Genomic DNA, 24259 nt, shown 5'->3' on the forward strand with positions numbered 1-24259 from the left:
AGCTCACAGCTGAAGAATGAATCAAAGGCAAACCCTACAGCCAGCTCTTGGACTGGTACCAGAATCAAGTAGAACTGCGCTCTTAAGGTCAGCTATTCAAAATTAAATGGAGGTATCTGAATTTATTAGGAGCAGTTAATCAGCTTTCTGTTTGACCTTTATCTATCAAGTTGTTTTTCAAAGCATCAAGCTAAAGCCTGAATATTTGTGTCAAATATTTTCCGTGTGTCAAATGTACTGTGTAGACACTGAGCACCTTGCCGCTTTCTTGCACAAATTTTGCAGTTTTATTTGCAAAGCCTCTTTCACCTTGTAGCTGAAGATCCCGACGTACTCACTCTGTGAGTGAGAAATTGATGTATACGGCTTCCAGTTTATCTCTGATTTTGAACAGGACATGCAATATGCAGATTGGGCAGATAATTTTCAAACTAATCCTTGGACTTTCCATAAACAGCTTTTTTTTTGCTACATTTGTCACAGTTTCTATTATGTGCAGGATTGCATATTCATTCAGAATTACTTCATTTAAGCTTGCTATTGCGACATCTGGTTAATGGGGAAGTGATTACCCTGTAGACTATGACAACAGGATATGTGAATGAAGGAGGTCATGGAAAACACCGCTGTTCCAGGTGGAATCATGAGGATAGCGGAGAAGATGATGGGCACCCGGAGTTCTATGGAGGAGATGAAGAGAACAGGCAGCACAGGCTGACCCCATTTGAGAAACTAATGCAGGATATGTCTCACAATGAAAAAGTGGTGAAAGAATTAACCCTGGGAAAGAGAATTGCCTTCTATCGAGTCAGAGGAGAAATAGGAAGTGGGAATTTCTCACAAGTGAAGCTTGGAATTCATTCCCTAACTAAAGGTAGGCACCACTGCACGTTGAGTGCCCTTACAAACGGCCTTCTATGGTAAGAAAGGTGTTGCCTGAACCTTAAATACATATATAGTTTGTATGTGTCTTTTTAATGTTGCTAAGTGAATCTGTGGGCAGTGTCACAGAAAAATGATCAAGGTTGGAAAATTTTTCTCTAGATAGCAACCATTACAAGAAAAGTTCATCACTGCACTCCATGGTGTTAACATATCTCATCCTATGGTTCGAACACTCCACACTTTAAAGCGTGTGTTGTGCCTCCCCTCCTACAACGTGTCCTGCCAATCTGTCCTCTTCCCTGCCCCAGCTCATGGGCTGCAGGGCTACAGGTGGTGAATGCCCACGGCAGTGTGGCTGGGCATGCTCCTGCCTGCAGCCAGACGTAGCAAGGCTTCCTCTGTTTCATCACAAATAGTACTACTATGGACCAAGATTTTATTTGGTCACAGTAATTTTGGTGACAACTGTTATGCCTGCTTTACAGACTCATTTGCAGACAGCTGGAATAGGGCTATAGGTGTGGGCTGAGCAGGTGCAAGGAAACAAGCTCTGGAAGGAGAGTCAGATTGAGAAAAATGCCACAGTAGTAAGTGTACAAAGATGCAGAGAAAACAAGTCACCCTGACAGAAAACAAGAACAATTTCTATCATGGTCAGACAGAGGCAGAAGAAGAAATAGGACAGTTGATGACAAGTTCTTAGCTATACCTGTGACTGAAATGTCCACTGCAGTAACCTAACCCTTCTAGTCCTTCATAGAAGATAGGGTGCTTTTCTGTATTTAAGCCGAGAAAAATACTTGACAATTCAACACAAACACCACTTTGGCAATACCAGAGCTTGCTTTTTCAATCTGATTGACTGTCCTTCCTTCCATCCTCTTGTAGGTGAGACAACAAGATATGCCCCGAAACCTGTATTATCTCCCATTATTTTCTCTGACTGCCTCTTTCAGCCCAGACTTCAGAGGGTGAGAACTTGTGTGCAAGAGTTGTTGCACTGGGAATCTAAGTGGGGAACTGATGGTTAATTTTTCACTTTTAAACCTGCCTCTGACCAAGGGTCGCTTTAACTGGGTGTGGAGTTTTTGATTTTGCTTGTTTAAGAAAGGCAACTCAGTTCTGCTTGGCCCATGGCAAGTTGTTTCCTCTTCTGTGATTTTTTTTTTTCTTCCAGAGGTAACTGTCTTGTACTTACTGCTGGAAGAAATTCTGCTCCTGTATCTGGAGCAGCAGGAATGCTAATGAAAGGCAGTTAGAAATTTGATCTGGATGAACCCTTTACTTGCTGAACTTACTTAATAACAGGTTGCTTTAGCATTTGAATAGAATTGATTGAAAAAATTTGAACTTGGTGAATACAGTAAGCTTGGGCAAACTAAATACCAAAAGCAAACCTCTTCCTTTTTCTTGAAAAGTTTCTTTTTCATCAGAAATCTCTCCAATTATTATTTTTTTTTGCTTGTTTGTAGCTTTTTTTGGTTAAAATGTTCACTGGGCAAAGAGTTGATTTCTTGATGCTAAATTTGCAACTGTCATGAGGAAGGAAGAATAAAAGATAAGTATTTTCTGACTCGTCTCTGCCTGTGAGCTTATCTGTGCTCATAAAATACAGTACACAGACAGAAGAACAGGGACGTGCACACAGGCATGCACCCATACCCACTCCCCACCCCCACAAAGAGGATTCTGTTTTTTGCAGTAGATGCACATCGTTGTATTGGTGATGATGTTCCTGCACAATGTTAATGAGTACTAGTCTTTTTTTTGCTGATTATATAAATACAAAGGCTTCGTTATTAATGCTGTTTGGATCTCTGTGGTAGGGGGTGGTATATGTGTTCAGCTCCTCAGTTGCTACCATAGTGTTAAGTATGGTCTCTCTCCTTACATGTCACCCTAAAGCAGAGAAACAGTTTTGGCTCTTACTACCATGAACCTTTGTAACAATTACACTGTGTGTGCTCTTCTATTGTCCTTGTGGTCTGTCACAGCAGGACACATGATTTCGAGAGAGAGAGAGAGGAAAAAACTTCAGGATCTTACTGGATGACATACCTTGTTTCTCTCATAAGGGCTGTCTTGGCTGTTTAGAGAATACAGAAAAATCTTTGGTGCTGTGATGTGGCTTGGACAGGTGTGCTCCTCACTGGGTAAAAAACTGGCTGGATGGCTGGGCCCAGAGAGTGGTGGTGAATGGAGTTACATCCAGCTGAGGCCATCACTAGTGGAGTTCCCCAGGGCTCAGTGTTGGGACCAGCCCTGATTAACATCATAATCAGTGATCTGGACAAGGGGATTGAGGGCACCCTCAATCAGTTTGTAGATGACAGCACATTGGCTGGGAGTGTTGATCTGCTGGAGGGCAGGAAGGCTTTGCTGAGGTATCTGGACAGGCTGGATCGATGGGTTGAGGCCAATGGTATGAGGATCAACAAGGCCAAGTATCAGGTCCTGCGCTTGGGTCACAACAACCTAAGGCAGCTCTAGAGGCTGGGGGAAGAGTGTCTGGAAGGTGGTTCAGTGGAAAATGATCTGGGAGTGCTGATTGACACTGGCTGAGCATGAGCCAGCAGTGTGTCCAGATGGCCAAGAAGACCAAAGGCATCCTGGCTTGGATTGGCAGTAGTGTGGCCAGCAGGACCAGGGCAGTGACTGTCCCCCTGTACTGGGCACTGGTGAGGCCACACCACAAATCCTGTGTCCAGTTCTGGGCCCCTCACTGCAAGAAGGACACTGAGGGACTGGAGTGAGTCCAGAGAAGGGCAACAGAGCTGGTCTGGAGCACAAGTCTCATGAGGAGCGGCTGAGGGAGCTGGGGGTGCTTAGTATGGAGAAAAGGAGGCTCAGGGGAGACCTTGTTCTCTACAAATACCTGAAAGGAGATTGTAGCCAAGTGAGGGTCATTCTCTTCTCCCAGGTAATAAGCAATAAGACAAGAGGAAATGGCCTCAAGTTGTGCCAGGAAAGGTTTAGATTGGACATTAGGAAAAATTTCCTCACTGAAAGGGTGGTCAAGCACTGGGACATGCTCCCCAGTGAAGTGGGGAGTCACCATCCCTGGAGATATTTAAAAGACATGTAGTTGTGGCACCTGGGGACATGGTTTAGTGGTGAATTTGGCAGTGCTGAGTTAACAGTTGGATGTGATGATTTTAGAGGTACTTTCTGATTTTATGATTCTATGTGTATTGTGGTATTCAGGAGCATTATCCACTATATTAACCTGAATTTTGGCAGAGATTTTTTCCAGAAACCTGTGAAACTTCTGCTAAGGACCATTACATTCCTAAGCTCTGTGTAACCTTTATTTTACATGCTTTCCAACTGACAAAAGTAGTGTGAGAGCACACCTGAATAGATGCAATTAAGAGCATCCAAAATGTACAGCTAATAAAAAGTCAGTGTAATGTGAAACATGAATTGCAAAAGCACAGATTTCCAGGCACCTAGTTTTCCTTTTTTTTTTTTTTTTTTTTTAAGCAATTTTAACCTGGTTTTGTTTGTATTTTGTTTCTTTTTTTGCCATCACAGCAAATACCACTTCCTCCTGAAATTATTTCTCAACCTTTTCCTAATTTCTCTTAGATTTCAGCTAGCACTTTTCAAACCTCAGCATACACTGTGTATAGTCAATCAAACATCTTTCAACTCAGTCTTTTGGTAAATAAGCTGCCTGCTAAAAATGCCCTTCTGTTTAGCACTGCTGCCAAGCAAGGGTAATAGAGGATTTGCAACAAATAATTTTTTGGAAGCAGAGAGGACTAGTTTACAAAAGAAAAGGAAGGTGTCAGGTTTCTTACCCTCTGGGTGGGCTGGGTTTCTTCGAATGTCATGCATTTGCAACTGCAATTTTGTAGACTTAAAGGAGAGCTTGGTCCTGATTTATGGTGGTGTTTGAACAGGATCAGGCCTTCAGTTTGTAAACACTCTTCTTTTTCCCCCTGTTTCTTTTTAAAACGTTGCAGGAAAACTGACAATGAGGAACAGTAGTTTCCAGCAAAAGGAAAGGGGAGAAGATTTCTTTTTTAAAGCCCAAATGACCCCAACTTTTATAAATCAAGATGTAATGATGAAATTGAGTGGTTAAGATTGTGAGAATTGTTCTGCCTGTATTATCTAACCATTTAGCTGAGTAGCCTACTGCAAACTGATGCTCATTCCTTGTGGTTTAAGAGATCAGTATGCTAGGAACATGACAAGGATTTTAGTCTGTCGCTGCTAGATCAGCAGTCAGAGCACTGCCAGGATGAGTGTCAGTAGCTGCATTTCTTCCCAACTCACCACACAGGAGCAGGTACCTACCTACCCAAGGAGCTCCTTAGAAAGCATGAAACAGGTCAGAGAGAAGCAGCATGGGGAAACCGCCCTGTACTTAGCACAGACTCCTGAAAACAGGTACATCAAGGGTAATTCAGTACCTTCCACAAGAATCATATTTGCTTCAAGTACTTGCTGCACTTCAGTAGAGAAATAACTGATGCATGTATGGTACTAAAAAATGTAAATGTACCAAACATGGTGTTTCCTTGATCTGTAAGATATATGCATAAGTATCCTTAACACTTCCTTTAGATATGTTGAAATACTAAACTTGAGTTAAAAACTTTATGTCATTAAGTAAAAACATCTTGAGTACTTTTATACCAGAACACATGTACAAATATAATACCCCTCTCACTCTTCTCTTACAGTAAAAAGTGAACAATACCCTTTTTTTTTTTTTCTAATTTACTCCCATGTGCCAGAAAGCAGGGTGAAGTTTTTTTCTGAAAGATTGGTTAAAAGTGATTCATTGTTAAGAAGCCTGTGATTGGTTGACTAAGATATTTATTTCCAGGAATAAATAGTTGTTTTTATTGCTGTGATCCAGTTTAATTTCGCTGTCCTGACAAATTATACAAAGCCACTGTAAACCTGTTTTAACCAGACTAATCCTTCAAATACCAGCTGTATTCAGAACAGCAAAGACAAAGGCCATAACCTACAAACTAATACAGAAGCATAAGGGCAATTGTGATTGACCTCTTCATTCTGCTCTGAGCTACCCTGATGATGTGATGCAGCTGCAGATGTATATCTGTGTTTTGTGGCTCTTGCCTTCACTGTAGATATGCTACAGAAAACATCTAGGACTTAACAGCAGCTTTGCATTACCAGAACAGCATATGTCAGCTAGGTTTGCTGTCTTACAGGATCCCTGCAGCGTACTCTGCTTCACTGTTTTCTCCCTTCCTCAGAATAAAATCTTGTGTATGATGTGGATTCATGGCCCACTGTGGCATACAGACATAAAAATGTACTTTTCCTGTATTCTGAACAGTACCAAGAACTATTAATACATGAACACATTGGAGAAACTGGTACAGCTATCCTGACAAAGACAAACCTCAACAACACTGATTTTGCTGAGAATTTGGAGGAGGATGAGAGAAGTAGTTAGGGAAGAGTTCTGTAAGTTGCATCTACTTCGAAATCTCTCCATTATAAACCTTCAGGGTTATAGCCAGGGCCTCTAAATTCCCCCCAAGTTTGTCTGTCTGGTGTGAAACAACCAAGCATTGTTGTAAAAAGCATCACCATTTGTACCTATTGCACTAATAGGTATAATTATGGTATAATGGAAAAATATCTTCCTTTTCAGAGAAAGTTGCAATTAAGATTTTAGACAAGACAAAGCTAGACCGGAAGACTCAGCGTTTGCTGTCTCATGAGATATCCAGCATGGAGAAGCTGCACCACCCAAATATCATCAGGCTGTATGAAGTGGTGGAGACACTCTCAAAACTGCACCTGGTGATGGAGTATGCAGCAGGTGGGGAGCTCTTCACTAAAATCAGTACAGAAGGAAAGCTGCTAGAAACGGAGTGTAAAATAATCTTCTCCCAGATTGTGTCTGCTGTGAAGCACATGGTAAGTTGCTCTTACGCAGGCATGTTGCCCCTCACTAGTCTTAGCAGATTTTGTGGGTGTATCTTTTGGTTTTCAACTAGTAGATTTACTGTTACCCAAGTTTCAGGCCCACATTTCTGAAAAGCAAAACAGCTGGAGAAGAGAATACCAGAGAGCTTGCACATCTACCTCGAGTTACTGCCTCTCTGTTAATAGCTTTTGGGAGGAGACTGAAGTGGGAACACCTGGTGGGTGTTCAAATCATCCCTTTTGCAAGTGTTCTGTCTGCTTTAAGGTGCCTGGGCACCAGTGAACAAAGCTTCATTTTTTCCCTCCACTTATTTCAAAACATGGGATTAGTCACTCTTCTGCTAGAACAAAGTGTTCCAGAGAGGCTTGTTAGGTTTGCAAACATCCAACTTGCTTATTAATGAACATAGGAGTCTGTCACGTAAAGACAGGCCATTCCTGGTCCTCACTTTAGCGTGAAGTTAACACCCAGCAAGTCCCTTCCCCTTTGCCTGGTCTTCAGTACCTGTACCTGGGATGATGCCATTTGTGTAGAGCCCAAAGCACCTTGTAAAGGCAGAAAGGAGCAATTAACTACTTCAATACCATGTCCTCTGAACCTTGCATAGTAACTACAGGTACTTCAAACAACAGCATGAAAACACGGAGGACTGTTCTACAACTTTGACAAGTAAAAGTAGAATTCGTTAAAGTTGGCTGAGAGTGCCCTCCGGCGGCTCATGTTTTCTTGCCACATAATAGCCTCTGGTGAGGTCAGAAGCAAGGGTGTTCCCAGGTCACTCACTCACTGCTCCTCTCTTACAGAAACAGTATGCATTTTTTATATGTTTTGACAAAATGATTGTATGTCCTGTAAGTGATGGATTAGCTCCAACACTTTTTCCACAGGACAGATACCCTGCAGCTACAGGAACTTAATTTACATTTCAAAATTACATCACACCTATTTCTTAGAATTAAACCCAGATTACTGAGCTGGCCAACCTCTTCACTTGTACACACAGACTTCTGCATAACATTTTATTTTTGTTAAGACATCAAATCCAGACTGTATAAATCCCATCTGACTGCTGCCAGTCCAAAACAAGAACAGAGGATCCCTGCCTGTTACTGACGTCAGTTGAAATAGGATGTCAAATGGTTTCCTTATTGCCTCCAGATACTGCACCTTGTTACTCCAGAGGGTAGGGCAGAGTGTGCTCAAACACATCCATTCCTTCTTGTTAGTTCAAAAATGACGCTAAACCCTTACCTAATCAAAATGGGTATGTTGTGACTAAAGCAGAACAAATTCAGTTTGAGTCCTTAGCTACTACTACCATTTCCAAGGGAAAAAAGTAGAAGTAACAGTGAATGTATTTATTTTAGCTTTTTAAAACTAGAAGACACCACTAAACTTGGTATCCTGCAACATGAAATACCATGAAGCCCAAGTCTGTGGTCCTTTTCTCCTGCCACCACCAGTTTCTCATAGGACATTAGATCACACAACACAATTGTAGTAACTTTCTTACTCTATCTGTGATTATGTTCACTCAGTGAACTAAATAAGCACTTATTTCCACAAGCTGTTACATGTAGTAACTGCAAAACCAAGTGTCGTGAACCCTGAAAAAATACTGATTTTGCACATGAAGATATCTATCTAGTCTTGTAGGATTAGCCATTCTGCCCTTGCAAATTTGCTTCACAAAAATACTTAGTATAGTTTGGGACTGCTGTTCTTAAAAAAATCCCAGCATCCTTCTTTTCCCCCTACTCAATTGGTTTTGTATCATTAGAGAATTAGGTTATATTTGTTTAATACTTTTTCAATTTTGTTGCAATACTAGTTTCTGACTTTGCCCAAGATAACTCCCCTTCTCCTGTGGGGTAACTAATCAATTAGGGGTAGCCATTGAGAACTTTCCAGTGAACAAACCAATACCAACTTCTCCTCTTGTCCTACAGCATGACAATAATATAATTCACCGGGACCTGAAAGCAGAAAACGTCTTCTACGCCAGTAACACCTGTGTTAAGGTGGGAGACTTTGGATTCAGCACAATAAGTAAAAGAGATGAAACTTTAAAAACCTTCTGTGGCTCTCCTCCTTATGCTGCTCCTGAACTCTTCCGAGATGAAAACTATATAGGCATCTATGTGGACATCTGGGCACTAGGAATCCTACTATACTTCATGATGACGGGTAGCATGCCATTTCGGGCAGATACTGTAGGCAAACTGAAGAAGTGCATTCTTGAAGGGACATACACTTTGCCTCCCTGCCTCTCAGAAAATTGCCAGAAACTGATAAAAGGAGTCCTTCAGCCCATACCAACCAAGCGATACTCCGTCAAACTGATTATGAACAGCGAATGGATGCAAGGCATACAGTTTCCCAAACCTTTACAGACATTTAAACTGGATCCTAAGTATTTATCAGACATCAGTACACTCAAAGAAGAAGAAATTGAAGTGAAAAATATTCTGGAAGATCTGGGAATCACAGAGCAGCACATTCAAAATAACCGGGGAAGAGATGCACGCAGCTCAATAACAGGGGTCTACAGGATTGTGCTGCACAGAGTACAGAAGAAAAGGGCACTTGAATCTGTTCCTATCATGTCCCACCCAGATCCCACAGAACAAGACCTGAGGAAAGCAATCCATTCTTACAGTGGGATTAAGCACACATCCAAGCTGTGTTCTATTTTATAAATTTGCACTGCAGACTTTATACTCAGCACATTTGACAGAGGGGATTATTCACTTTTCAAAGGGGATTATTGATTTTTCCTAAATTCTGGTGTTACATTTTTTTATTTGTAATTTGAATAAACCAAAAATGCCTCCTTCTTTGCATTTCTCAAGTCACAAGTGAAGCACTCAAACACCGAGCTCTCGTGCATTTGTTTGATCCTTGCTCCAGAGACATGGTATAGCCAGTGCAAGAACCCCAGTAATTGAAAGGATCATGAGTGGAGGTGATTGTTTAGTATAGATCATACTAGATCATACCACTGCATTTAACCCACTTGGAGATTCCTGGTACAGGCATGTAACAGCTAACTTCTGAAAAGCTGTATGTCAGCTTGACACAACTTTACCACTGCAAACCAGGACAGTTTTTGCACAGAACTAAATTTAAGCAGAGACCAGACCATAATCTAAACAATTGCAAATTCTTCTTTTGAACTTCCTCATCAAGATAGTTTTAAAAAAGCATTTTCTTTTAAGTAACAGCAATGCTGCTGTTGACCGCAGTTCTGTTTGTCATGATTCTGAAAGACAAATTAAGATTCAGTGCATATGTGGTTGCAATTCCTAATGCCTGACTGGTTGGACTACTATCAGCTAACCTTCTGACCCCTTCCACTACTTGCATGATTCTGTCAGTTGGGAACTGCTTCGACTCATTGCACTTCAATAAAGAAAGATTTAAGTGTACTCCAAAATTCATGTAGTTTTAAATTCTTGCTGTAGCACTTGTTACCAGTAGCTGAAGGCAACCAGCAGCAAAATCCACTTGTATCTGCTGAGCATTACAGGCTCACTCCTGCCACGCTGCTTTGGCAACCAAAGCTGGAACAAAGATGATTTTGACACTTGGCCACTGCAAGTTAAAGTTGGATAGGCTGACACCAACAGTTGTTCTGAGCATCACCAAGATGTAGATGCTCGAATTTTCAGCTTTAATTGCTGATTTTATACTTTCACCTTCAACAGCATCAGCTCCAATGCAATCCCTGAACAGGGACAGCTGACCTGCTTAAGCTAAGACATAGAGCCTGTATGATTTCAGTTAAGGTAAGATACCTGACAGAAGGTTTACATAGGTAGAGCTGGTGCTTTCAAATGTTAAGGGCAGGATGCCTTACCTATTATGAGTGCTGATGGGACGATTAGTTGATTTTGGAAGGACTAATTAATTTAAATGAGCAACAGAATGAGTCTGAAAAGCCACTCCTGGGAAACTGGACTCAGTGAGGCTCAGGTATGTACAAAGCAAGAACCAAGCCCCCTTTGCAGATTTTCTGAGGGGGATAAAACAATACCATCTTCTGTAAGACAGTAATAAAGATTAATTCCATTTCATGAGGTGGGGATTAATTCCTCTGCTATAAACAGTTTCCATATGAAGCATTTTAAGTTATCTTGAGACATAGCCCTGATGGAGTGGTTTTACACCAGCCTAAGTAACCCCTTTGTTTTGTTGGGAATGACACAAAGAAGAGAGATCCAGAATATCCACACAGCCTGTGAACCCACAACTTCAGGTTTTTACAGAGCCAGTTTCCTCTTTCTTTCCTGTTGAAAATAAAGTGTCCTGAAAACCCAACAAGTCAGCACTACTCCAACAGGTTTCAAATATCTCAAACTTTATTTTAATAAAGGATCAGCCTCACAGACCTGGGAGGTCTCTGCTAGTAGCTCACTTCTTGGTTCGTCCACTGCCAGCAATGGACTTTGTTCCATGACAGTTTGTTTTCCTGGTGCCAAGATAAGTTTCATGAGGGCAATCTAAACCAAAATACTTGCAAACACTATCATCATGCATCATTGCTCCATCATTTTTAGCAGAACAAACAGATTAGTATTCATCAATTTATATTAAACAACTATTTTATCAAGGCTTGACCGCACAAATACAGCAAGTTATCAAGTCCTAGTGAGTGACAGGTAATACAAACACTTCATTACACACACAAAAAAATTGTGATTAACAGAGAAATAATTTTTTGCTACTTTATATTAGATAATGTGGCTTTGTAGAATTAGCAAAGAAATAAACTCAACAAAACTTAATCTGTACATTAGCTCAATTTAAATATATATATCTATATATATAGATATAGATAGATAGATATATATATTACAGGCTTAAAAGGCTCATGTCGTAGTTCGTTTCCAATCTGGGCTTTAAAAATCTACCAGAATGGGCTCCCCATTACCACTGTAAATCTACCACTGGCAAAACGGATAGCTTGTTGAAAAAAAAACCAAACTAAAACAAAAGAAATAAAAGATGCTAGTCTACAGTATTAACAGTAGTGAGAAGGACTTCAAGGTACAAAGCCAAATTCAAAGTTAGAAATAGTCTTTTGGAAATGTATTATATAAAGACTAGTGAGAGGCCAGAGTTCTGGACAAACTGATGAAGATGACTCTCTTCCTTTGTTTGCCAATTACAACAGCTCCATAATGTCTAGAAGTTTTTTTTGAAAATTCTGCTGCCTTGGATACTTCTACTTAACAATCCAGAAAGGTGCCAAATCAATGATCCCATTTCTTTAGAAGAAAAAATTTACTACCTCCCTTCTTTGTCCTCTTTCCTCCCAGGCTGCTGTGACTTGCAATGCAGGTATAAAACACATAATATGGATGCTAGGAGAAATTACATAGTAACTAACCCAATGGATAACAGAGTTTCTTCCAAGAAAACCACTTGTCAACCTAGCTGTTCTTGATCCGGTAATTTTGAAGGGAAGAGAGATTCCATTCCAACAATGGATGTTACTTGGTTCTATACCTTTCCCAAAGCGATGGGGTGATGGGAGGCAGACTGGGAGAAGAAAGGGAAGGTGATAAAGTGAAAGAGAATTGCAGTATTCAGAAGACTGACTGCTTATTGTCAAGGCACTGAGAACCCTAACATTAAAAGCATGGACTAGTTTGCACACACTTGAGTACTAGTAGAAGTTAACAGTGTAGGTTTCAAGTCATTTTACATGGAAATAGCAGGCAGAAGATTCCTTTTTTTTTTTTTTCTATGTACAAAGACCTTGTAATAGACTACAGCTACTTCTCAGCAATTAAAAAAATTCAGACACCTTAAGGAATCCACAGAGGACCTAGCAAGTCCCTCTATCTCCAATATACTCCTGATTTTAGTGTTCTGAAAATACTTTAAAATCAGTACACCGTATTATGATGATTTTTTTCAAGGAGCTTAAACAGGTTTTTCATGCTCCAATGAAGTACTAGTGTACACTGAAACTTCAGCATTACTGCAATCCTTTTTCTCTCTCTCTCACTCTACCCTCACACCTTGTTTCTTTCCCCACCTCACAGAGGTATCTTAATGCTCCCCATTGGAAAGGGCAACAGTAACGCCTTCAGTTTCTGTTGTTGCAGGGATTCTTGGCACTTTCTTAGCAGGGCTTGGGATGTGCTAAGAAGAAGGGAAAAAAAACATTAAATACAGATTTCCAGTTCACATACATTCATACTTCATGGCTAGTCCAACTCTCAAACAACATTCATGCTACACTGGACGGCTTGGCCTTAAGTCAGTCAAATCGGTCATGCTTCATGCAAACAGATTGTGTGAGAGGAGCCAGTTTTGTTCTTGTTTCGTTCTTGTGCAGTTTCATTCTCTTTATGATGAAATGTACTTTCTTAAAATCCCATGTTCAACTCTTTACTTCTGGCTTGTATGTTAGGCACGTTAACAAAGTATTTAATATAACTCGTTAAACCACTTCCTCTTAACATACATGCACATGCTAAGACAGACATGTAAATGGTTCCACCATTTACATCAAACTTTGAAAGAGTGCCGAGTGTTCACCTCATGAACAATGCCTGGGTGCACAACTCCAACTCTTGCCTCCAGAGGTCCATCACTCAGGAGTGGGCGCCGGGCATAGGTTCTCCTGTGCTTTTCATCCACGCGCACGAGGTACCAGGTTCCTTCAAAGAGATCCTCTACTGAGCACTGTGGAATATAGTTGGCTGTAAAAAAGGGAATAACAGACTGTTAGTTGTTTCCTGGTGAGAGTTTTACTCAACACAGGCCTTTGCAGTTTGAATGCACTAAGACAGAAAAAAAACAATTCTGGATTTTAGTTCAGCCACATAGGGCCAGTGAAGACAAACTACTCAGAAGCAGAAAGGGTTGGACATTTCCTTCGTTCTACACTCTGATAATTTAAAGTCAGCTGAAATAACTGATGAGCATTTTGCTGTAGGACTAGGAATGATTTATATTTATGAAGTTGTTACCCAAATGGTGTGTTTCCTGTCTGATCTTCATGTTTTCAGCAAAGACATCAGGTGCAATACACTTTCTTGAGTCAAGTCTTGCTTTGAGATCAGAAAGGCTGGCAGTTATTCTGTCCAGTGCAGAACCTGCAATACAGAACCATCGTGTAAGTCAGAACCAGTGCTGAGAACTGCACAGCAGGACATTAACATTTAAAATCCATTTGAAGTGCTTTGCATTACAGAATCTCAACTGTTAGTCATTTAAAAGTATTCCCAATTACCCAATCAAAACATTAACGGAGTTTGAAGAATATTATTTGTTCAAGGAGACACAAACATTCCCTGGAGCTAGAACACCCTCAGTTTGGCAATGATGTCTTTAGGCATTGCTCTGCAGGTTTTATGATGCTGGTGGGTTGTGTAATAGTGCACTGAGCTGTGCAAGGGAGGTGGTTAACACCTCCTCACGTCACTCACCAGGAGTGGCATCCTGTGTGACCCTGATGGAATACAGGGTAGCAGCAAAACCAGAGCCATAGGAGAACACACTGATTCTCTGTCCTGCCAGCTGCTCTGGGGAGTACCTGCAAATCAAACAACAGCTTTTTAAAGTGAGAATTAAGCCCAGGTGTCACTTTGAAATAACTAGAAACTGCAGCTAGCTTAGGAAAAGCAGCCAGCAAATCATATTGTCTACAATACACATTTACCTATGTGCATAAATGCTGACTTTTAAAAACACAAATTCAGATACTGTTATGTGATGAGTTCCAAAGCTGCCTAAGCAACACAGAGCTGAGAAATGCACAGAAGTATGACCATCTAGAAGGCAGCCAGTTTTCATTCTTAAGCGACCTAAAGCCTAAAATGAACAAACACATCTTGGAAGGTAATGTCAGAATAAAGAAAAAGCGATCCAGGAAGAGTGGTTTAATTTAAACTTAACATGATTTTGTAAAAGGCTGTCATTGCAAAAAAATAATTAAAAAAATGTTAAATGCTAATTTAATTTGGTTTTGGTCATAGTGAGACAAAGAAGACATTCTGATTCTCTTTTCCACTGCAGGCATTTTTCTAGGGGGAGGGAAAGGGGAAAGGTTGGGGCTGAGAAGAGACATCGCCTCACAAGTAAGATCCTACTTTGGAAGGCACTAAGCAGCTTCTGACACATTTTCAGTCTGCTTGTCACTTGAACTCAATGTGTGTGCAGAATAGTTTTTTAACTTTAGTCTTTCTGCTCAAGGGAATCTCGTAGGAAAAGGTTTGCTAGACAATGGTTTTACAGAAGTCTTTCTAAAGCAAAAACCTTTTATGTCCTTATTCATAAACAGCTATGACTTTTTTCCAAATTTTATGCTTACTGGGCTAGAAGAGAGGCAAGGCAACCATAGACTGAAGGGGTATACATATTTCCATTCTGATTGGACACGAGTAATGAAGCTTTGGTTTTCTGATTGAAGAGCTCTGCACTAGCTTTCATGAAAGCTTTTTCCACATCTCTGTCAAAATATGTATCTTCAAGTTTTATATCCCTATTAAAAACAAAACAAAAAAAGAAGTTCAGAAACAGTTACTAAAATAGCAAAAAGTAAAAACACACCTTGGATGTGTAACAGAGTAAGATTATGTGAATAAAGGAATACAGCAGCCATTCTCACCTGAAAGCTTCCAGACCACTGAAAACACCATTCGCTGTTTCTGGGTTCTGGTCACTGAGAAAGTCATTCAACAAGAGTCTAGCCACGGATTTCTGTACCAGTTTACAGTATGGAGAATGAAAGATCATGAATCCAAAGTCATTCAAGGTGAAACGTCTGTCTGTCCCCTCTGGAAGTAGCAGAAGTGTTGTGTTACAACCTATGTTTAGTACTCCCTTCAACTATGAAAATAAAGCAGGGAGGGAGCTGGCAGGATACCAGTCATCGTAACATGTCAGCATACAAGAGACACTGAGTAACACCAAATACTGCTGTCAGGTGCATTTAAAACACTGACAGTGCTTCTACTTAAAAATAAATTCCTTACTATCTTTTGCACCAGCTAACAATGTTTGCTCTTATTCTAGAATAAAGAGATATAAGCTTAGCAGAATCTCTACTCAGCATTCCGACATAATAATCTGTCATTTAACTCTCTTCACGCCTATGCCACTTGGGTGAAGCAATTACTAAACATATTGGATTAAAAAAAAAAGAGTATTGTTACACAACATTTAAATATTAATCTAAATTTCTTATAAGCCTGGGTGGAGGTGGGTAATAGCATGCTTTTGAACAAGATAGTATACCTTACACCAACACATGCCTGTAATTACAGACTGTCAGGAACTTAACCATGTGAGAACAGAAGTAAGCAATTTCTTACAAGAGAGAGCAAATATTTCAATCACATCAGAACGCACAAACATGAAGAGACCCATAGAATAGTCTTTAGATCAGAATCTAAAACTTGAAAATACATTGTCTGTGTAGTTACACATTCCAGCACTTGCCAGATACTGCAGTACCAGCAGGAGAGGCTACGTACCCTTCTGCCACTGGGCATGGATTTTGTTGCGATAGACAGTATAGCAGCGATCCAAAGCACTGAGGTAGCACTGTATAGAGAGTTTGCCATCCACCACAGGATATTCAGAGAGCATATCTGGTTTGTAGAAGTCATAGGCATGCTGCATGTGGGTTCCACGCAACCCTGGTGGGCAGAAATTGACAAAAGTTGAAAACTGCCTTACTCAGCTGCTCCCAGTCAACTGGAACACAGCACACGTACGGAAACAAGCAGTTCTGGCCCCCCATCAAGCAGGTTTTCATAGCACCCTTAGGCAAGGTTTCACACAGTTCTCTTGCTTGTTAAGTACAGTAGGACTGAGCATGACAAACGAGCAACAAAAGACAGTCATCATACTGTCCTGGAAGCAGAATGTTGTGTTATTTCAGCTCTAGTCCACTCTGCCAATTTTACTGGAGAATTCCCAAGGAAATAAACAGATAGAACCATCTCTAGTTGTTTCCTGCTTCATCCTATAACAGGACTTGGCTGAGTTAGCCCAGAGCAGGAGGAGACACAGAAGAATTTCTAACATTAGTGGGAGTTAATCCACCACTCCAGCGAGGCAAAAAACAGGGAAACAGGCTTCAGAACAAATCTGCCTGAACAGTGTGTGTCCTCCCACAGCACTAACCTCTCTCAAAGATCAAGGGTGCATTTGGACCAACCAGCATGGCAACAGCACCAGCCCCACCAGTCGGCCTGGCATTCCCAGAGGCATAGACAGCGATGTCTCCAGCCACCACGAGGGCATAGCGTCCTGAGAAAAACACACAGGAAAAACCGTGAGAAGCAGCCAAGCGTCTGGCATGTCTTAACATCCATCAGCAACTTTTAGACTTTGGTTATTGAGGAGATGACACCAAGATTAAAGGGATCTTCAATCCTGACTTTTTCCCCCAAGTTTTTATTTTCTGGTAATTGCCAAAATTTACATGAGAACAGCAATTCGTAGCTATGTCATTGTTCTTCTAGTGGCAAATGCCCACAGCATTTAAGAAAAAGACCAGAATAGAAAAAGTTTACCCTCTGGGTTTCATATGGTTAGACATGAACGCTGTCACTGTAAGGCAGACTGATGTAAGGATGATGTAACTTTTCAAGAAATGACCATGAACTTACCATCCCAAGAACTGGACTCAATCCAATTAATAGCATTAAAAAGAGCAGCAGTGCCTCCATAGCATGCATTGGTGGTGTCGATTCCTTCTACATCTGTGTTACCAGATTCTTCAAACAGCTGCATCAGGACGGTCTTCACAGATTTTGATTTATCAATTATGGTCTCCGTTCCAACTTCTAATCTCCCAATACAATCATAGGAAAGGTTGTTCCTCTCCATGAGCTTCTGGACCACAGTCAAGCAGAGAGAGTTGATATCCTCCCGGTCGGAGCAGAACCCCATCCTGGCCTGGCCTAGACCAATGGTATACTTCCCAGCATCCACACCATCGTACTTCTCCAGCTCTGTCTGGTCAACATACTGAGAGGGAAAATATATTTCCAGTGCCACAATTCCCACATCTTTGGGCCAACAGGATTCAGCATTCACTGGAAGAGACCCAGGCATCGTGGTAGATCTTTAAGAAAAAAAAAAAAGAAAACCACAAAACCAGGTGATTTATTCACATTCATTTTGAGGGAACTACTTTCAGTTTCTGTAGTTTTATGTAAAAAGTTATACTTCATGTATTCTGCAAGGTCATTTGCAAAAGGCATGCCTTTGCCTCTGGTGAAACTTTGATCAGAGCATTCAGTAAACATCATTAGGAGTTTTGTAACGTTTTTTATTAAGTACTTTCAAGTGAAAATATAAATTTCAGCCCCAAAGATGAAGAGACGTAGGTTAAGCCTAAATTATCTTCCTAAGGCAAAACACACACTTAGTAAGTGTTAAGTGTTTGAGAAATTAATGCTCATTATTTTACTTCTGCTTATATGCAAAGTCTCGATTTTGCGCATAACAACCAAGCCAGAGACACTGACATTTTTTTTTAATGTTGCTAGTCAAGAACTTAAATTGAAAACTTATCCTTACCAGAAAATCACTACCTTTAAACAGACCAGGGCTTTTCAAAATTGTTTTTAGTTTTAAGCAAAGTGACACAGGTCACTGTGTTTTGTTTATACTTGCAACAAAGCTGAATTGTTTCAGAGTGGGGTTTTTTTGTTTTATGTTTGGGGTATCTTTCGGCAGGAGGTAGGGGAGGTGTTTTGTATAGTCCTTGGGGTTTTCCTGTTTGTTTTCTTCAAACATACTCTAGTGTTTCAGCATTCCGGAACACTGGAACTCCCAACACCGAGCCTGGAGGAATATTTCACAGGCTAAGACGAGATGAACACACAGTGTTCTCCCTGAGACACCGAGTAGTTTCCTTGTTTTAATCCCATGACTTTCCCGTCACCACACCCGAGGACATATTACACTCCAGGACATACTACACTCTATTCCTTCAGCCCCACCTCTATTACACAGAGGCACCATCCTCCTGTGCCTTGCCTTCCATCCTTAACGGAGCCCTTGTCCCTTCCCTGCCGAGCTCCAGGCACCGCTGCACTGACTTACCCGGCTTCTTCCATAAAACCACGATGAGCTGTATAAAGGAATAAAGAACGCCCCTAAAGCAAATATTGCTTTAAGCAAAACCACCAATTTCGTCTCGTTTGTGCCCGCTACTGCCGCCCTCGCCGCCTCAAGGTTATCCATACCCCAGCCGAGAGCCCGCCGGGAGCCCCAGGAATGGGCCCGGAGGGGTCACACCGCGTCCCTCCCGCAGCGTGTTCCCGGCACAGCGCGGGGCCCGGGCGCATTCCCGCCTTCTTTCCCTGCTCTCCGCTCCCACCGCCGCTGCCGGCCCTTACACGGGGCGGAATCCCATGGTCGGCTCCCAGCGCCCCGATCCCGGCGGAATGCGCGTGCGGGCCGCGGGAGGCGCGCGTGCGCCGGGAATGGCCACGCCCTCCCGCCTCAGGGGTGAGGGGACGGCCGAGAAGTGCCGAGATAGTGCGGTTGGCTTCACCACCTTGCGTGAGGCGAAAACCACCCCCGACAATAAGTAAATAATAATAAAAAAAATCACCAACACCCAAAATTCCAGTTTGGGGAAGTTTCCTGCGGTTTTGTTTTGGTTTTTCTTTTGGACAATCCATGGCCACACCCTACCCCTCGCTACTATTTGCATGGTGGAGCGGTGCCATATCCTGCTTTAAATTATCCTGACTGCAAAAAATCCCCAAAACCCAACCCCTCCCCAGACATTATTCCTGCCTCCAGGAAGAGCTGTTGGGCAGGATTATGGATTTGTTGTCGCACAGCAGCAGGTTGATGCTGTTGGAAGTGGAGCAGCTGATTTGCTAAAGCCACAGCCAGGGGAGGGAGCAGCGTGGTGGTCCCCAGGGCCCGCAGGAGCTGCGGGGCAAGGTCACATCCCCTCTCATGCAGAGAGAGGTAATGTCACATCCCCTCCCAGCAGCACCATGAGCCAGGTACACACATGGCCAGGGGTCACGGAGCAGCACTGGGGTATGAAACTTGGCTCTGTTTTACCTCAAATCTGCACAGCCACTGTTGGGGAGGAGGATGCTGCTTTTCGGCTCCCATATGAATGCAGACACACCACCCACAGTGAGATCCCAAGATAACTGCTGGGAAAAGGGCTCTGGAGTTCAGCTCTTTCTGGCACAAAATACCTCATTATCTTTCCAAAGGATTTTTTCCAAAAGGAAATACCAGCTGCTGCCAGCTCAGCAGTGTCTGGCTGCCACCTTGAGGGTGAGCCCAGACCAGAGCTCACTCCTGCTCCAAGAGCCAGAAAGTTGAAAGTTGGAGGCTGCAGAGAATCTCAGAGGGTTCATTTTATTTAAGAAGTATACAAAAATAATTGAATGGTTTGGATTGGAAAGGACCTTGGAGACCATTTAGTTCCAACCCCCTGGGGCCAAGGGCAGGGATGCCTTTCATCAGACCAGGTTGCTCAATGTCCCATTCAGCCTGGTCCTGAACACTTCTAGGGATGAGGCATCCACAGCTTCTCTGGGCAACCTCTTCCAGTTCCTCACCACAAAGAATTTCTTCCTAATATCCAATCTAAACCTACTCTCTTTCAGCTGGAAAACATTCCCCCTAGTCCTGTCACTACATGCCCGTCCAAAAAGTTCCTCTCCCCCCCTTTTTTTTTTTTTAAGTAAGCTCCCTTTAAGTACTGAAAGGCTGCAGCAAGGTCTCCCCAGAGCCCAAGAGGAATTCTACTGTTGAGAGAGCTAAGGAAAAACAGTGTGCTTTGTACTTGCTCCTTACAGAGCTCTGAGATCCAAAACTGGCATTTAACTGGCTGCAGTTCTCTTACCAGAAAACTTTGTGCAGAAGACAACTAGAGAGAGGGTCTTTCTATCACATTCCCATGGCTCACCAAATACTAAGCTCCCCAGATACTCCTAACAGGGCAGCAGTCTGGGCTACTGGGCTGTATTGCAGTGAGAAGCACTGCTTTATGAGCGTGCTCTGATCACTGAAGGAAATGGGACGTATGGCATCTTACATCAGTTACTCATTACAGAAAAAAAAAATGTGTTTACTTGGTTTAAAACAAGCAGCCTTTTGTCCTCCTGGTCAAATAGCAAACAACATCCCATCATTCAGTTTTTACTGAAAACTAAAACTCTTTCAGAAGTATGATTTCTTTTAAAAGACCAACAACCCCAAATGCTTTGATATAAATCAGAAACCTGCTTTGTTTTGTGTCACCTTAGGATTTCATTGGGAATGAACAAAAAGCATAAGACAAGCCATTGCTTTCCGCTGGCGTTACCAGAACATGTTCTCCCACAACAATTGGTGGCATTCATTGTCTTTCTTAAGAATTTGAGCATATTATGTCAATAATTTGACTCTTTTAATTCCTGCCTAAATTTTTAATTTCAACAGAACATTCTACTCAAAGTTCGAAAACAAGCCCCGGCCTTCTTTGCTTCAAGTGCTGCCTTTGGCTCTGGAGAACCGGTGGGAGGGACCGTGCTGGTGGCAGCCCCGGGTTGTGACATCACTGCCTTGTCCCCGCACGGCTCCTGCCACCAGATGCCGCTCCTCCGCCCAGACCGCGGTGACATTCCCGCGGGACGCTCAGCTCCGGGCACCCCCGTGGGATGCTCGCCTACCTGTGGGCGCCGGGAAACGGATGAACCGCGCAGAGCCCCACACCACAGGGCCAGACCCTCGGACCGAGCCGTGCTGTCCCGCCCGCGGGGTTGGCGGCACATCCGACACCGGGGCTGCGTCAGCAACACGGGCGGGCGCCGGGATGCCCACATCCCTGCGGCAAACGCCATTGGGAAGGAGGGCGGCGGCATCCCTGGGAGCAGCTCCAGGCTGCCTCTACCCGAAGGGCGGCGGCGAAGGCAGGGGGACGCTCTCGCCCCGCCTTTCCCGGTCTGGGAGGGCGACTCTGTCGCGACACTGAGAGGCGATGGAGGGACACACCGAGGGCTTCTCGGTGGCCCCGAGGCGGGGGCAGAGCCCAGCATCATCCACCCACCGCAGCTTACCCAGCTAGGGGCTTCCCCCGTGGGCAGCGGCCGGGATGCCTGTCTCGGGATGCGGCTCCTTCGGGAGAGGCCTGGTTGCCCGTGCTGGGGGCGCCGCACGCCACCCCAGGGGCTCTGATACTCCCAGATGCTCCAGACAGCGCCTGGCGCGGGGTTCCGGCTGGCACCGACGTTAGGACACCATGACACGCCTTTTTGGGGTATTTTTTGTTGGTTTGGCTTTTTCTTTCTTTCCTTTTCTCCTTTCCTTTTTGTTTCGTTTCCTCCTTTTCCCCCCCGCTTTTGTTATCTCCCCCTCCCTCCCCCCCGCCGCGTTGCAGGCTCTGCTCCAGACACATCCCCTAAAAACACTTCTCCCAGCTGTGCCGACCCGTCCCCAAGCCCTGCCTGCGGCTCCCCAGCCCCGCCGCCCCACGCGTGCTTCCCCACACACGGCTCCGCAGCCCCTCGCCCCCGAGGGCCTCCCTCTGCGTCCCGAGCCGCGCTCACCCCTCGGAGGCGACAGTTCCCGGTGTGACTCCCGGCGTGGATCCCGGCGTGGCTCCGCACTCACTCAGCACAGCACCGGCGACCGCGCGGCCCCTTTAAGCAGTCGCACCGCCCGCCGCCCGGCGCGCGCCTTGAGTGGCAGCCCCGCTCACCAATCACGGCTGCGGCCGCGCCGGGCCCCGCCTCCCAACAGGCTCGCGGCGGGCGGGGCGGGCGGGGGGCAATGGCGTGAGAAAGTGACGTAGCGTGGGCAGAGGGCGACGCGCCAATGGGGACACGGCAGAGGCGGCGGGCGCCCAATGGGAGCCGAGCGCCGCGCTGGCGAAGCCAATGGGAGCGCGCGGCCGACCGCGGGTGAGGGTAGGACGGGCGCGGACCGCGCTCTAGGCTGTTGCCCGGCAACGGGAGTGTCCGCGTGCCCTGGCCGCGGCCTCTCGGGGCATCCCGGACACGGAGCATCGCATCGCAGACCCGGCGTGTCCCGGCCCAGGAGCATCCCGGCCCCTCCGTGCCCCGGCGCCGCCGTGCCTCGGTCCCGGGACTCGCACGGGGCGCTACCAGCAGAATTGCCTCACGGAGGATGTGATGAATGTGATGATGAATGCAGCGCTGCCCTGCCCTGGAGCTTCCCGTCACAGTCTTGTCCCAGATAGTTAAATCCGCGGTGTGTCAAGCTGCACATCACGGGCTAGCCGCTGCCTAACAAATTGGCAATTAGCTAATGTGCGTGTTCGCCGTACCAGCCCCGCGTGCCTCCGGGCCGTGCCATGATTTATATCCACCGAATCCATTGCCATGATTAAGATCCGCCTAATCCATTGCTGCACAGGCCACGGGGCATCCACAGAGAACGGGGAGCACAAACCTCTGCTGCCTATGGGAAGTTGCTTGACAGAAGTCAAACACAAATGTTACAGCCTGGATAACTAGGTTGTAAAGCCCTGCTCAGGTCAGGGAAATGGTACTTCCTTGGCAGCTGTCAGGCTCTGTGACATCTGATTGCTGCAGCTAGCACAGGCCACCACCTGACACCTCAGGGTGTTAAACCACCATGTTAGGGGCAGGTAAGAATACTGCAAAGGAAAGGGAAAAACTATCACTGAAAGTGCTACCTCCTGTCCTGTTTGTTCAGTCTGTTTTGAACTTGTGACTGTTCTGCTCCTGTCATGCAAAATCATCACAGATTTGTCATATAACTCTCTTGAGACGAGTGAGAAATACTACTGAGAAATTGAGAAAAGTTTTGATTGCACATGTTACCCTGCAGTCTCCTGATAAGCTTGTGCCAGTCTGTGTAGAAGCCAGTTCCACTTGGTGTTCTGAAAAAACATGTTGACAAAATGCAAACTTGGTATGTCATGGCTTAGTAACATCATGTAGAGATGCTGTTACCTCCTGTGCCTACAGACCAAAAGGACTTGTTAGGAAAGTTCATCTTCTGTTCCAGGAATCTAAGACTCCAGTTGCTTCTTCTTTTCCATTCCTACCATAAAAAAACCCACAAAACCAAAAAACCAGAATGAGATCTGTGTCCTTGTTCTAGATGTCAAAATGGGTTCCTAATACCATTATGTGCTTTGGTGGCAAAAAGTTTCTTGACATGGGGAAGCTTGAACTGTCCTGGCTCTAGGGAACAGGTGCTCAGGGTCAGATGAATCAGTCCATCTCACTGAGTTTGTGGGAGCTCATTTGAGGGCTGCAAGTGCCCCTTGGAGCTTTGCAGCCCCTTCCCTGCTCCCTGGGGGCTCAGCTACCTGTGTACAGGGCTGGCTCTGCTCCAGCCTGCTCGTGTAGGCTGGGATGGGGCTGTACTGGAGGGAGCAGAGTGACAGCAAGGTGTGAGGAGCCTCCTGGGCGGCCTCTCTCCCTTCGCTTGGGAGCCCTGTTCAAACCTGGGCCTTTGCCT

The 24259-nt window shown here is 44.2% G+C and overlaps 2 protein-coding genes across 4 annotated transcripts; one reads left to right on the forward strand and one right to left on the reverse strand.

Moving 5' to 3' along the window:
• Positions 1–16: 16 nt before the first annotated feature.
• Positions 17–9643, forward strand: NIM1K (NIM1 serine/threonine protein kinase). Of its 2 annotated transcripts, XM_027634884.1 has the most exons (4): positions 17–87; positions 636–874; positions 6530–6798; positions 8758–9643. In XM_027634884.1, exons 1-4 carry the CDS (start codon positions 17–19, stop codon positions 9505–9507), a joined length of 1329 nt encoding a protein of 442 aa, XP_027490685.1. In that variant the 3' UTR covers positions 9508–9643. The 2 variants fall into 2 exon arrangements, with proteins under 2 accessions (XP_027490685.1, XP_027490684.1); XM_027634883.1 differs by lacking the exon at positions 17–87 and having other exon boundaries at positions 283–874.
• Positions 9644–11147: 1504 nt separating this feature from the next.
• On the reverse strand, positions 11148–22487 carry HMGCS1 (3-hydroxy-3-methylglutaryl-CoA synthase 1). 2 transcript variants are annotated; one of them, XM_027634881.1, is made up of 11 exons: positions 22354–22433; positions 18890–18917; positions 17446–17903; positions 16958–17083; positions 16303–16467; positions 15435–15603; positions 15138–15308; positions 14254–14360; positions 13795–13920; positions 13361–13524; positions 11148–12961 (listed from the first exon to the last, which is right to left on the reverse strand). In XM_027634881.1, exons 2-11 carry the CDS (start codon positions 18901–18903, stop codon positions 12869–12871), a joined length of 1593 nt encoding a protein of 530 aa, XP_027490682.1. In that variant the 5' UTR covers positions 18904–18917; positions 22354–22433; the 3' UTR covers positions 11148–12868. The 2 variants fall into 2 exon arrangements, with proteins under 2 accessions (XP_027490682.1, XP_027490683.1); XM_027634882.1 differs by lacking the exon at positions 18890–18917 and having other exon boundaries at positions 22354–22487.
• Positions 22488–24259: the final 1772 nt, after the last annotated feature.

The sequence above is a fragment of the Corapipo altera genome, unplaced genomic scaffold, assembly GCF_003945725.1.
Source record: "Corapipo altera isolate COAL_440 unplaced genomic scaffold, ASM394572v1 61411, whole genome shotgun sequence".
Lineage (NCBI taxonomy): Eukaryota > Metazoa > Chordata > Aves > Passeriformes > Pipridae > Corapipo > Corapipo altera.

What these genes read in the sequence shown, in the direction of transcription:
- HMGCS1 (XM_027634881.1), bottom strand. An exon ending in CCATGCCCAGTGGCAGAAGG is followed by an intron (nt 15,604 to 16,302) that starts GTACGTAGCCTC and finishes TGCTACTTCCAG; the next exon opens with AGGGGACAGACAGACGTTTC. An exon ending in ACCCAGGCATTGTTCATGAG is followed by an intron (nt 12,962 to 13,360) that starts GTGAACACTCGG and finishes CCTTCTTCTTAG; the next exon opens with CACATCCCAAGCCCTGCTAA.
- NIM1K (XM_027634884.1), top strand. Translation starts at nt 17, where the DNA reads ATGAATCAAAGGCAAACCCTACAGCCAGCTCTTGGACTGGTACCAGAA. An exon ending in AGTAGAACTGCGCTCTTAAG is followed by an intron (nt 88 to 635) that starts GTCAGCTATTCA and finishes CCGCTGTTCCAG; the next exon opens with GTGGAATCATGAGGATAGCG. An exon ending in AATTCATTCCCTAACTAAAG is followed by an intron (nt 875 to 6,529) that starts GTAGGCACCACT and finishes CTTCCTTTTCAG; the next exon opens with AGAAAGTTGCAATTAAGATT.